The sequence below is a fragment of the Phyllobates terribilis genome, unplaced genomic scaffold, assembly GCF_046119375.1.
Source record: "Phyllobates terribilis strain yellow unplaced genomic scaffold, ASM4611937v1 Scaffold_5__5_contigs__length_657084704, whole genome shotgun sequence".
Lineage (NCBI taxonomy): Eukaryota > Metazoa > Chordata > Amphibia > Anura > Dendrobatidae > Phyllobates > Phyllobates terribilis.
The window spans coordinates 126038063-126053326 of NW_027362765.1; the positions used below are offsets into that span (position 1 = coordinate 126038063).

The 15264-nt window shown below is 41.6% G+C and overlaps 1 protein-coding gene across 5 annotated transcripts in view; it reads left to right on the forward strand.

The window, feature by feature from the left end:
- The window catches only part of DIDO1 (death inducer-obliterator 1), a 61850-nt gene that overhangs the window by 18355 nt on the left and 28231 nt on the right, over positions 1 to 15264 (forward strand). For all 5 annotated transcript variants that reach the window (XM_073682954.1, XM_073682953.1, XM_073682956.1 and 2 more), the window contains 4 exons: positions 5038 to 5773; positions 6099 to 6411; positions 6803 to 7078; positions 11804 to 12029. In XM_073682954.1, the coding sequence (XP_073539055.1) occupies positions 5038 to 5773; positions 6099 to 6411; positions 6803 to 7078; positions 11804 to 12029 (1551 nt within the window). The remainder of the gene's footprint in view (positions 1 to 5037; positions 5774 to 6098; positions 6412 to 6802; positions 7079 to 11803; positions 12030 to 15264) is intronic.

The following is a 15264-nucleotide window of genomic DNA, read 5'->3' on the forward strand; positions in this document are numbered from 1 at the left end:
CTGCGGCTAAGCTGTGTGCCGCTATTTAGCAGCATGAAGTCACTGCTCCCAGCGCACACTGTCCCGGCGTGGGGAGCAGTGACTCCCGGCAGCTGATCTCCTTGTGAGCTTCGCATGGCAGTGACGTCATGCGCGGCTCACATGGAGAGATCAGTGCGGGCAAACAGGATGCAGCGCTGGAGGAGAGAAGTAAGGTGAGTAGGAGTGTTTATTTTTTTTTTATGTGCAGCTTGATGGAGATTAGGGGGACCATGCATAACAGGATAAAGATGAGGGGGCCGTGCATACCAGGATAGGGATGAGGGGGGCCATGCATACCAGGATAGGGATGAGGGGTGCCATGCGTACCAGGATAGGGATGAGGGGTGCCATGCGTACCAGGATAGGGATGAGGGGTGCCATGCGTACCAGGATAGGGATGAGGGGTGCCATGCGTACCAGGATAGGGATGAGGGGTGCCATGCGTACCAGGATAGGGATGAGGGGTGCCATGCGTACCAGGATAGGGATGAGGGGTGCCATGCGTACCAGGATTGGGGATGAGGGGTGCCATGCGTACCAGGATTGGGGATGAGGGGTGCCATGCGTACCAGGATTGGGGATGAGGGGTGCCATGCGTACCAGGATTGGGGATGAGGGGTGCCATGCGTACCAGGATTGGGGATGAGGGGTGCCATGCGTACCAGGATTGGGGATGAGGGGTGCCATGCGTACCAGGATTGGGGATGAGGGGTGCCATGCGTACCAGGATTGGGAATGAGGGGTGCCATGCGTACCAGGATTGGGATGGGGACCACGTATAAAAGGAAGGGGGGGGCATATATACCAGGATGGGGGATATTGTCAGAATTGGGGGACATTACCCCTATACCAGTGTTGGCAGAAGACCCCCTCCCCCTTAAAAGTGCATCATGAACACATTTTTTGCTTACATTTTTTTAAATTATTTTCCTCCTCTAAAACCTAGGTGCGTCTTATGGTCCGGTGCGTCTTATAGTCCGAAAAATACGGTATTTAATAATCTTGATACACCCACTCTCAGAAACCAATCCATGACATAGCACAGCAGGCTGCTGGCTCCTCACCCCATGTATTGATATACACATTTGCACATGTGAAATGTTCATTTGTCTTTTTAAATGCAAAATTTTGTTTTGTTTTGCACAAGCATCTTTTGTGTCAGTATGTGGGACTAGCAAAAGCTTGGTAGACCTGTTTGTTCAGGCTTTACCCACAGTTTACATACAAATGAATGGTTTACAATTGCTTTGACTATTGCAGGCCATGCACATTCAATTGTTAACGACCCCTCCCCCACAACCACCAAGGTCAGATGTGTATGGAGGCCTCACCATTTTCTCAATTATCAGGACAAGGAGAATTGAATCTTTTTTTGTACAGTGAGATGGGCCACTGCACACTGAATAGTAGAGTGGGAGATATAGCTATAGCCCCAGTCTTTTTGTGTGTGCTATGTCTATGGCTCTGACCTCAGATGCATTGCAGCTACATACAGGAGCTATATATGTATAGCCAAGGACGGAATTTATGATCAGGTAAGACTTTTCCAGAGCCTTTTTTTGCCAGCTTTTCAATTGTTTTATGAAACCAGAAACGTTTTTTTACTCTTGTTTTGGATAGTTGTTTAGCTTGCTGTAGTTGACATATTTTATTCTTGTTCACTGAAAGGTGTAATTACCAGAATAAACTTCACTGCATTACTGCCGTCAATAATTTTCATTGCCACTTATGGAGAGAAATGTTTGTAGTTTAGGTTGATACTTGGATGTTAATGGACATTAGTACAATAATGGATTTGGCAAAAATCTAAACTGACTACTTTTATTTGCCTTCTAAGAATATTAGGGGTTGAATTGTCATGTATACAAAGTTTGTTTTTCTGTACATTTCTTATTGACAGGAATGATTTTTATTGTGCGTTAAAAAAAGGATATGAATAATTGAGGTACAGTGTGGAGTTGTCAGAAACGGAAATTTTGTATTGCCACCACACAGTGCCATTCTAACTAGACATTTGTGATTTGTAGTGTACTCTTTATTAGCTGTAATGATTTCTCCAGCTCCCCTTGTGTGACTCATCTGTTCTTATGGGGTTCTCTATGGTCTATTGACGGTATTATAAAATGGACTCGTATTATTGTGAAATGCTGAGATCCTGGCACAGGGCTAATGAACACCTCAATCTTTCCCTCTTTGGTAGGATTTTATGGGGTTAGTCTGTGTTTGTGATCTGTTTTGTTCACGCTTGGGAAAAGCTTTTATTGTACATGTTAAGGGGCCTGATTATCAAAGTTTTTAGATACCCTCCTCCCAAGCACCACCTCCCTTTTTTTAATTACTATGTTGCCTGAGCGTGCGTTAAAAAAAATTAATTGGCTGTGGTGCACCCGTCTAGTTGCATGGACAAACAAGGAATTCAGGGGTGTGTGTGCTTTTATATTAACTTTAAAAAAAAAACAAAAAAAAAACACTCACTGACCATAGTGTAGCTAAAAGAAGAGGTTGGGAAAACCCCTTTAAAAAAAAAAAAAATCAAAAGTGGCCAGTTTTTTTCTCATTGTATACTATTGCACCCCTTAGTATTCAGTTTCATATACTATGGTTCCATCTGGGCCTTTTTATTTGGCGCTAATTTTTATGGTCTTTACAAGGGGATGTTGAGCACAGGATTATTATGCAGAGAAGTCTAAAGACACATACCAGTGACCAGTCAGGGGAGCATATATTTCCCCAGATCCGGCTTCCCTCTCTTCATATAAGCATTCTCCTGTGGGTGTGAGTGACATGATTGGTTAGAGCGGATGGATGCCTTTGCAAATCTTACACATGCTTGCAAACATTCTGCCTCCCTAGAAATGCCCCTAGTGAGGTTGGGTGTACACTCTCCAGCAGTTCATCTGCGCATGCCTAGGGAAGCAGCAGTGACTTTGATCTCAGCCAGCCCCAAAATTTGCAAAGAGTCAGCAGTGATGTCTCTTACAAATCATGTCACTCACACCTATGGGGGCTTGCTTTCATGATGAGAGGGGGAGGATTAGTCTGGAGAAATCAATACTTTGGACCTTCATCTTTGACTAGACACCCACTAATTTACGTAGTGAATGCAGGACTTAGTTCCTTTTACATTTATTTAGCAATTGCTAAGCAGCGAAAAAAATGCAGGAAAATGTGCCATACAGACATGGTAGAGGTTTAATGGGGCTAGGGCAGCTGACAGGTTCACTTTTAATAGCAGACTGGTTAACAGCTGTACTATAACTTACATGCTTCCACATTGACAAAGGCATTTAGGAAACAACTGGCTCCAGTACCCTTTTATCATAAGAGGCACAGAACATTGGCCCCGATTACTTTATGTACTTTTTATTACAGTAAATCTAAGCCTATGATGTACTGATATGAATTGAGATACCAGTAATATAATTAACAGTTAAAGAGGTTTTCAACACCTCTCACTTCAAATCATGTGAGGCACTGCTGAGGTTGTGTCCACAGGTGAATGCCAGATTGTGGTGGGCACAGCTGGCAGGTACTGTTACTTTCCTAGTCATTTAGAACAAAACACATGCACAATGCCCGTTTGAACATGAGGCACCATAGAATTCCCTTAAGGAGGTTGTCTCACAATTTATTTTTTTATGTACATTGGTATAAATATGACTTCGGATTTTCAAGTTAAGTTACCGTGTTGAGTTTTTGGGAACTTTTTGACACCATTTTTGCTCCGCAAAAAACAGTATTTATGAAAATCTGATGTCCTGCATCAATGTTAGGTAAACTGACCTGTGGTGCGTTTTTTGAAATCCGCAAGTCAATTTCTTTTGCTGCTGTTCTGAATGTCATGTGTGGATGTTCCCCATAGACTTGCATTACATGCTGAAAATCCGCATGTTAAACGCATATAAACCACACATTGTCAAAGCCAAATACCAGGATGTATCCGAAACAAAGATAGAATACCCAAGAGCCAAAACCCACAGCATCAAAAATGCTATAACAGACATATATCTAATTAGGTTTTTTTTTTTTTATAACCTTTAACTAATAAGTGAAGAAATGCTACAGAAAATCTGCAACATAAAAAACAAATCACCAAATATTCATCGTGGGAACCTTGGTTTCCCCTCAATGTCACAGGTAAATCTTGCGATTGTGGGCTGTCTGCAGTCAGTTTCTTTGTGTATACACATGCCTGTAATGTAATGTGTGTGTGTGTGTTAATATACTCCTCTTTCGCCGCTCTGTCCGTTGTCCAACACCTTTCTGCTTTTTCAGTGATATCACGGCAAATGAGACCTGCTGAGTCATTCTAAACTCTGTGTGAGTCAGAAGTCGCTTTTGCCATTTAAGCCTATGAAGCCTCGTTCTGACACTCCATAGACTTACATTGTAAAAGTCACGTCCGGGTCTCACAGCACAGCATGACCCAGAGGAGTCTGCAGAGCAGTGACATCACTGAGAAGAGCCGATTAGTAGGACACTGAAGAATTAAGCCTCCCTCAACCTTCTCCTCAAATCTCTGGTTGCCTAAATCTCAGCAAATACCTTGATTCGATTACTTTGTCACTCGAACCTGTAGACTTTGCTTTCCCTCCCAAATATTTTAGAAATTGAAGTTTGCCCACTGAGCTTGTCTTCTCTGATGGTGTAAATGCCAATTCATTGACTGGTAGGCAATACAAACTCAATAGCTGGTTCTTCTCTGTTTGGAGATGTGGAGCGAGTGCAGTCATGTCCTGATTACCTAAGAGGCTGAAGAAGAGCAGCACTGGATTATTCATTGAATATGGTGACACTGCTGTGCTGGGAAGAAACCTACCCTTATGGTGACATTGAACACACAGATCAAAAGGTGTACTTATTAGGAAATTATTTGATCATATGGGGAGCTTACTGTACTATACTTTTATACTAAAATGTAATGGTGGGACTGCCCCTATAAATGCTGATAGCATTGGCTCAGGATTCTTATATACTTAAGGGTTTAACCCTTGATCTTTTTTTTTATCATGATAGCTTCCTTTTCTGATGACAAAGAACACCTCAGTGAAGATGTGCTGAGATCCATTAAGCCAACAAGCAAGGAGTTTAAGAAAACGTGGGGTTTTCGTAAAACGACAATTGCCAAACGTGAAATATTCAGTGACACAGAAATGGAGGCTGCAGACTCCACTCAGCAAAACACACCCTCTCTACGACGCAGTGGGCGCCAGCCAAAGCGCACTGAGAGGGTGGAAGAGTTTCTTACAACAGTCAGAAGAAACCGAGGGAAGAAAAGCAACAATCTGGAAGATTCTAGTGATAGGTCATGTCCAGTAACTGATGCTGAAACTGCATCAGAAGGCAGTGTGGAGAACACCCCTGATTCCAAGGCTAGGGGGGTCTCTTCTACAACCCAGGTTAAGAAAGAAGAGGATGACAGTTCTGATGACAGTGATGGGATGACTCTGAAGGAGCTTCAGAACAAACTAAGGAGCCAGCGCAGTGACCACTCTGCATGTGAAAGTGTTAATGTGCACACCTTCAGCACTGCTAATCCAAACATTTCAGAGTGCACTGTCCGCACTAGGAGTGCAAATCGTGCAGCTCTCCTGCAGAAAATTCAGACTATTATAAAGCAGGAACCCCTTAGTCCAGAACCCATACAAGATCAGAAATGGGAAAAAAATGTTTCACCAAAAAGCAGACCTGAAGCTGAGATCTATGATCCTAGCGCACTATACTGTATATGTCGGAAACCTCATAATAACAGGTATGTTGTTTTTTGTTTTATTTCCCCAAACATATGTAATGCGGGTGGGCCATACAAATTTGCTTTCATTGTTCAGTGTAGAAACAAAAAATTGCTTCTTATAGAATGTCATAAAGAATAGCTAAACATCCGGATTGCATGCTTATCTGTGACTGATATTTGATGAAACAGATAAGTTTTAGAGCAGTGATAAATAATCACATTGCTTTGATCCCGCTAATTTAATATTTGTGAGTCTTGAGACTGATTTGATTGCCTAACATTTCCTTGTCATCAGAGTAATGCTCTATTGTTTCCTTTTTTGTTATTTTTTTATGCAATACAGGTTCATGATTTGCTGTGACAGATGTGAAGAGTGGTTTCACGGAGATTGTGTTGGAATCTCTGAAGGCCGCGGCCGACTACTGGAGAAGGAGGGTGAGGATTATATCTGCCCCAACTGCACCATTTTGCAGGAAAATGAGGAAAGTGGAGCAGACGGCGAGCACAAAGAGAGAGTTCGTGAAACCATTCCTTGTGTGTCCGACATTACCAGTGTGGGGACTGTGGAGCACTCTGCACCCAATCAAGGTATCAAAGGCAGAATTGAGAAAGCTACGCACCCCAGTGGCAAGAAGAAGCTGAAGATTTTTCATCCTGTAAGTATTTTATGTTTTGAGCCTTGTTCAGTTGATATAATACAGCAGAGTGTAATAAACATACCAGCTTTTTCCTAATTGTTACATTGCACCAACATCCTTACTTTATACACCTAATATACATTTACTTTTCTTGTACACTGTGTACTTATTGTATAACTTCATACATAACGTTTGACTTGCATTACTATATTGTATATGTATGTGTTGCATATGATGTGAGTCCCTGTAATGACATCCTGCCACTACATAGCGGTTTAAAAATTATTAGGACAGCAATTATAGTTCAACTAACCCTAGTAATAAGACACATACGTGGCACTGTTACACTGTGTCTACAAAACCTTTCTCCATGACGGTACTTGCCTTATAAACTACAATCTGATTACAGGTAGCCGTTCCAGAGTCTGTCACCCAGCCTCAAGCAGTGTCTGACACGGCCAAGGTTTCCCCTGAAGCTGCTGTGCCTACTGATTCTCCAGAAATCGCCAAGTGCATTGGACCGGGTTGTGCGAACAATGCCCTTCCTGACTCTGTATATTGCAGTCATGATTGCATACTCAAGCACGCTGCAGCCACAATAAAATCCCTTAGCTCAAGCAAAGAAAGCAAGCCTAAGGAGAAGATTAAGGTAAAATTGGAGAAGAAGCCAGCACCCAAGACTCAGGTAAGGGATATCTTCGTAATTATGCTATATATGAATCTTCTGTTATACTTGATGCTAGTCTTACCCGGTAATATGTTCACATGTCACTGTCCATATTACTGCTGTAGGTACTGTGGCATTAGACACACAAAAAAATGATCCCATATTAGTCAGTAAACTATCCAGTCCTGTGTGTCTCTGGCATGGTGGAATAATGTTAGTATATTTCACAAGTTTTACAGGTCATAAATGGGAGAGTTCAAGTTAAAAAATTATTTTCATGGATTTATTATTGATCTTTGCCCTGCAGATCAGTGGTAAAAAAGGAGTATGGACTAAAAATCATAAGGCGCATAAAGAAATTGTGCCTTATTAATTATTTATACATCCAAAGTACTGACAATTTTGGAGACCAATTCCACCAATGAAGAAGCAAATGAGCTATTTTAGTCACCAGCAATAATAACTGCCATAGAAATCCTCTTTCAGTTTGGAGGCTAGTAATAAAGGTTTTGGCTGATTGTGGATCTGGTTACTTCAAATGCTGGCACTTGAAAATTGATTGCAGTATAGACAACAGATTTGGGAAACCCAGTTATTAACACCAAGCTACTAAAACGTTTCACAGCCACAGATGTTAACACTGCGCAGGTTTAGAACTTAGTTTATATGTCCTGACTTGCTGGGAAAGAAACTTAGTTCAAAATCAAACACTAAGGCTTTTCACAAATATAAGCAGTGTTCAGCTTTTCCAAATCATCCAAGGTATTGCTTCTTAGATCTGAAAATACGGCAAATGCCAGAAACTGCATCTAGACCATAGCACGGCTCAATCTCCGCTGGCTATTAAAAGCGCGTCTTTCTCAGAAACGCTGCCGCGTTTCAGAGACAAATATTCTTGTGATCATACAGCCAGCGTGCTGATTCATGCTGCCCAAACTGGGGCAGCATGTATCAGCTGACATGTGCCCTTTAAGAATAAGGGTATGTGCCCATGATGCAGATTTGATGCAGAGCGTTTTTGCCTCTCCCTGGCAGAAAAAAACACATGCAGATTTACATACGTTTTTTCTGCCAGAGAGAAGTGTTTTTTTCAGCGTTTTTACATGCGTTTTCGCATGTGTCTTTTCAAGCGCTTTTCGAAGCGATTTTGAGCATCACTTGGAAAAGTGCTTGACAAGTTGGTCACACAATATAAATCCATGCAACTGGATCACCTGACTGCTGACGTCAGCAGTCGCGTGACAATCAGCTGATTAAATGACGGTACCGCAGGTCCTGCCAGTACACCGCGGGACGCTGAGGAGAGAGGATCGCCGCCACCAAGAGGAGATCGGAGAGGTGAGTATACTGTTTTGTGTTTTTTTTTAACTAATTTTTTTTCACCGCGTGGTAGTTGTAGTCTCCTCTTCATCCCGGGTACCACACGCACCGCGATTACACCGTGAATTCGCTGTCATTGAATTTAATTGAAACGCAGCAAATCCACAAATACCTGCGGGTTTGCTGCGCTTCTATGTTCCTAAATGGCCGCAAATTTGCGGCATATTCGCGGTAGAAATGGTCATGCTGCGTTTTGCAACGCAATACGAATTCGGCTCGCTAATTAGCGCATCATGTGCACAGCACATCCGAATTCACATTGCTTTGCATGGCAGACTGTTTTACAAGCGGTTTTGCGGCCGTAAAAATGCTACACTAACGCTACGTGGGCACATGGCCTAAGACGTGCCCTAGACTAAGCAGAACAAGTGAATCTGTTTTTACCTGTTTTCTGTGAGTAATAAAAATGTGTTTTGAAGCCAAGTTTACTGCGAGATATATATCCTAAAAAGTAGGCAGCGCATCCAAAATAGTGAAAAGTAAGGATCCTTTATTCACGAGAACCTGCTACCTTTCAGCTCTCTATTTAGCCTTTCTCAAGTAGTCAGCCTTACTTTTTCACTATTTTGGTCAGGGCTGTGGAGCCTGAGTAGGTATAGAATGGACCAACTCCTAAAATATATAATAAATTGGGTACAGTAGTATAATGAAGTATACACTGTAAATTTTTTCATAAGAATTTGGGAAAGTTATGAAATGTCCTATAAATGTTCCTGTTCTAAGAATTTTAGTTGAGATGAATCTGTGCTGCACTTTATGTACATGCTCAGTAGTGAGGCAGTGCTGTGGACTCAGTCTGAGATGGAGTCGAAAGTCAAAGTCAGGGAAAGTGAGGAGTCTGAGGTTGGCTTACCGAGTCTATAGCCCTGTAACGTGCTGTGTACTATTTTTGGATTTTTATACCTTTGGTGAGAAGCTTTGCCAGCTTCCTTGGGGTAGATTTGCACCCATTTTATGCTGTGCTGCTGTTTTTCTGGATTTTGATAGGTAGATAAGAACGTTCTGCTGGATTCACTCCTAACATTTGACTCAAAAAAACCTTAGGGGGAGAGCTGCCACAAAAACTTAATTTATGGTTGCAGCCTGATATGACATGTATTTGTGAGTTCCTTTATGGCATCAGGGACTGAATAATAATCTTTTTATTTATATAGCGCCAACATAAACCGCAGCGCTTTATAATTCAGACAATTTACAGACATTATCTGCACTGTCCCCATTGGGGCTCACAATCTACATTCCCTATCAGTATGTCTTTGGAGTGGGAGGAAACCCACGCAAACACGGGATAACCACTGAGCCGCTGTGCTGCCCATAAGTTTGTTCACTGACTTAAATGTATGAACGTTGCAGTTGTCAGCTGATTTGATCTCTGTGGAAAGCAAGAAAATTTATGGACACTTTGAGGTGTCTCCTGTCCAATCATTCAAAGCAGAAGGTGAACTTTGATTTAATCATTAATCTGCCCATCGTTCAGGAGAAGACAGGGATAAGCAAAGAACAATCTTTGATTACCTATTGAACTGCAGTCTGCAGCTTGCTAAATGATTTTTAGGAAGTAGTGCATTTAAAAAAGATTCCATAGCTTTTATGTTAAAGGAAACCTGTCAGGTCCCCCCATGCCCCTAGAACCACCAGCAGTTATAGCTAAATACCCTGCCTAACAGTCCCTTTATTACATTACATGCACTCAGATCTTTAGAAAAAGTATTTCTAAAGTCCGTTTGATATGTAAATGAGGCCTTTGACTAGTCCATGGGGCCTTGGTGTCCCCAGACTAGTCGGCCCACTTAGCATAGCAATAACGCTGGTCACAGGGGCATGATAACCTGCTGAGTGGGCCTACTAGTCTGGAGACGCTTAACGCCCCATCAACTAGTCAAAGGACTCATTTACATATCATAAACTGACTTTAGAAATTTTTTTTCTAAAGGTCTGTATGCTTGTTCAATGTAATAAAATATTGTTGGGCATGGTATTTACAAATGTAGACAAAACTGCTGGTGGTTCTGGGGGGAGGGGGTACCTGACAGGTTCCTTTTAATAGTTTGTAATGGCTTTATTTTTTTATGTACACTTTTTACAATGGTAAAATTGTTGCCAGTGTTCCTATAATTTGCTGTAAATAACTATGAAATATGAAAAACAGGTAGGCGGCAGTGGGGCAGGGTCGCTGCTTCAGGAGGCCGGCGGAGGCAGGAGTGCTGCGGTGCCTGGGCGCTTATTAGATATCTGTGCCTGTGAGCGAAGTCCCTTTCCCATTCACTTCCATGCTGTGGGCTTTGGGGAAATGGCCACTGGAGGCGGTGCATGCGTAGATTGAAAAATCTGGAAACAAGATCTCGTCTCCCGAAATTTCAATCTGTGCACGCACCGCCTCTGGTGACCGTTTTCCCCGAAGCCCACAGCATGGAAGTGAATGGGAAAGGGACTTCGCTCACAGGCACAGATATCTAATAAGCGCCCAGGCACCGCAGCATCAACGCACTCCTGCCGCTGGCCATCTGTGACCCCGCTTCACTTCCGCCGACCCCCATGTAAGCTACCGGATTATAAGACACACCACAGTTGTATTTGACTTTTTTTTTCTTCTCCTATTTTCTACCCCAAAATTTGTGTTGCGAATTAAATTACTGTGTTTTGCAGATTATAATACATGACATTTCAGAGTCAAAACCTGCAGCATAAAAACCACTAGTAACCTTCTTTAGCTAATAGGTGCAGAAAATCGTCAAAGAGATAGATAGATATACATCTCTATCTCATCTATCAGTTTTGCAATTTATGCATTGGCCTTTTGGGTTAGTCATACATCCTGACTTCTCGCAAACAATATAGCTGGCGCCTGTATACACAGCTGATAACACAGGATTCACAATGGGTGATGTCACAACTCCCCTGCTCCTCCTTTCCTTCACAGTATCTTGCACACACTCATTAGATGATAAAATACAAAACATGGGGACTCCGTCTGTTCATTGGAGTTAATGTTAAAGTTTATTTTCAGAATAACCACGACAAGTAATACAAAAACCTGATTTAAACAATGGGTAATTTTCTGGTAATACATTTCCTCTAAAAATGTGCAAAAGTAAAGCGTGTTCTGCTTTCATCAAGGTTTTCCATAATTTTAGTAGAACTTGAATGCTGCAGTTGGGCCTTGATGATAAATATATTAGAGGAGCGCTCCAGCCAAAACCTGCAGCTCATTTATTCTGCTCCCATAAGCGTAAGGCACCCCATCTATCTTTTTTTTTAAATGGTTTTCTGTCTTTGTCCCTGATGTATTTAGTAGTAGTTCACTATTTTTAAGACAAAATCTTGCTGTTTCTGCTTCTTACTACATTTTTGCTTCTTGGACAGACTTCGTCAAACCCTCCAGTTGTACAGAAATCTGTAGTCCCACAGGAGAAGATGGATGCTGTAATGAAGAAAGTCGTAGTGGTGATACCAAGAATGGAAGGAGAAGCCAGCAGCGGGCCAAAAATGGAAAGTGGTAGCAGCGCACCTTCCTGGGAGAGCGACCATAATTACATTGCAGTAAAGCCAGAAAAGACTGCTGCCATTTCGTCTACACTGTTTTGCAAATGTATGTATCACATAGGAGTTCTCCCCTCACACTGCCAACAACCCTGAACACATGCATCATCTTTATACATTGTTTCATAAGGCTGGTAATCTACGCAGCATATTAACGTACCACAATCTTCCCCGTGCTACTGTCACATAAACTATTGGTTCCAGGTAGGGATAATCTAGGCAATAGAAATAAGGGTAAGTATTGAACCGGTGAAGGCTAAATGTCAAGGTGACTTATAAACCAGCTTGAGTAACTTTATTGCTCTTAAGCTTTTGTAGAGTTAATGAAAAGCATGCAAAAACTGAGCAAAGGGTTAACCAATTTGGTTAGAGTCTGCTCTCCTCTATTCTTAGACATCTTATTCTGCCAACGACTTAAATTTAACAAGAATGAGAAATTTCACTTAACCAGGCAGCCTAAGGTTAATATCCAAGTTGTCTTCCAAATGAAAAGTTAATAGGATTTATGAGCTTTGCGACCATAAAAATACATATTTTTAGCTGTGCTTGCATCCGAAATGCCTTGCTGCCACATTGTTAGTCCTGACGTACCACTGACCAGCGACTTGTTTATTATCTGCCCGAATTTCATAGAGTTCTGTTTAGGCCTCATACGGACAGCCCTCATGTTGCTATATTAGTACCCATGTTATTTCTGGGACCTGAACAAACAGCAGCGTAATCTAAAATGTGGCTACATCATGGTTGCCTAAATGAGGTCTTACTCTTGTGAGGTTCGAATGCTTTGCACCCAAATTAGCGAAGCTTGTTTACTTAACCTCATGTGGAATATTTGTTTAATGCAAGCCAAATGAAGATCTCTTCAGTTTTCAGCACAGACTACAGTACAGGTAAGTGATGATGGCAGTATTGTCAATGTTTTGGCGAAAAAAATTAAAACCATTTATTGCACCTTCATGTGAAATCTTATTTTTACACACAGTTCTCTACCGCGATTAAGAAACAGTCTAATCTGATTTATAGAAGACTTGCTCTCCTGTTCTTTTTTTTGCAGTTATTACATAAAATAAAACAAAATAATGATTTTTCAATCTCTACAGGATCCACAGTTTGACCCCAGCCAGTAACAGCATGTGATGGCACAGGCACAATAACTGTGCACCATCACTGCAACATACCCTAACTGGGTTGACCTATTGGTATCTGAACACTGTCTTATTCAGGCGGCTTCCACTGGAAAACCATCTGAAAAAACGCTAAAAGAAAAAAGCCAAAAATATGTTCACATAGCAAACGACCTGCTGTACACATGTTTCGTCTGTTGTAACTTCTTTTAACTACTTCTGGTTTCAAAAGCCATGAAGTGGTTATCAGAACTGACTTGACCATTTTTATGGTGGCTTCCACCATCTTATTTATTGAATAATAATAAAAAGGAAGTGGTTACGTCGTCGCAAAAGACGTATCAGGGAAACAGCCTCTGGCGTTTTCCGGCAGCATCTTTTTAATAGCCAAAACGATGTGGGTATGTCAGTCTAAAAGACACCTTGTGCGCATACCCTTATGTGTATAGCAGCTGCAACATGTGATTACCTTATGATTAGTAATTGTTTCCATACTGTGATAACCCCTGATGTGATTATAAGAGGTTTGTGAATAAGGTTAAGGTATAACTCACTATGGCACTTTTTTTTTTTTTAATAATAATTTAAGGGTTATGGGCGCCTTTGACACGGCATAAGTGATTTTTTTTTTTTTTAAATATGTTAGTGCAATTTTATTAACTAAAGGTAACCACTAAGTTTTAGCCTTTTTATCTTCACTCGCTTTTAAACCCCTTGCAGTTTGCAGCCTGATCAAAATATTAGATTTTTCTCAAGACTGTCCCTCCCCATAATATATGCTGGATGTGAGGTCTGTGTATATTCAGGGTACTGCTATCTTCTTTAGCTCATGCATCATCACCTGTGCACGTATTTGCTTTTAGTGTGCTTCCCTCCTTTCCATAGTCTTTAAGGTTTTTTTTTTTCCTTCAACCACCCTCCCTAAAACTCCACATGCTTTCTCCTCTGTCTACATTTTCCAGATCTGTGTGCAGTCTCGATCTCTGAGAAGTGGGGGGAGGGGAGGGAGAGCAGAACGCTGTCAAATGCAGCAACATTGACCTATCTATAATATTTATGTGGATGACTCCGATTCAGGACTTGCAGACACAGGCAGCAGCAAAATGGTAGAAATCTTGAAGACTATATTTAGAAAGTTACTTAAAGGGGTTGTCTGGTCCAAATTGATACGTCTGCAGCCTCTGTGTGACTGCAGACTTATGAATCCCATGCACAGTGCATGCGCTTGTATTGAGTGAGGCCGCACCCTGACTAGTGATGTGGCCATCCAGTGGACATGGCTGACTAGAGGACGCCCACTGGATGGATTCAGGCCCGGAGTATACTTACCCTCTGCTCCCGGCTCGGAAATCGGCAATCCCCGTTAGCACACGGTGCGTGCGCTGGAGGGATTCGTAGGTTTGCAGTCACAGTGACTGCAGACTTATCGATTTGGACCGGACAACCAATTTAACTTTGCTTTAGGAAATGAATGAACACTTGAGAGAGAAAAAAAATGTGCGAAGGTGTACATAACCTTATCACCATAGTTTAATGTAAATTACTAGAAAGGCAAATGTGATGCTTCCCATTCCCAGCCAGAAGAAACATGTTGCCATTTGCAACATCAGTTTTACTTTGCCCATGTCTTATTTTTACATGAAGGTGTAGTAATATAGTACGGTATCCACAAGTATTTTATGTTACAATGATTTTATGATCAGTGAAAGGAAAGGTGTTTTTTTTTTGTTTTTTTTTTTTAAAAGCAAACTTTACTGTTGTGCATCATTTATTATACGTAACACCTTTCAAATCCATTATGGACAAGCATTTCTCCTGCACGGGGGTATTGCATTTTTTTTGGGAGGGTGGAGGCTTTCCACTTCAACTTGTGGAGATACAGGATGTCCTGAGAATTTGGCTGCCTACGTTGGGAACAGATGAAGTGTTTTTATGCTCTTTTCATGACCACCGTCGTTCCAACCGAAGCAAGCAGTCTCCTCTTGCATATATAGTGAAGCTATCCTGCTCTGTGGAAAAATCGGAAGACATTGGAAGGTAAAGGGTTGGTACACTTTAGTGTCTCTGATCATAAAGTACTGACGAGCTGTTGTATATCCGGGCTTGTCAGCTTGTCCATATACCCTAAAGTCTCGAGTATATTGCATATATGAAATGCAA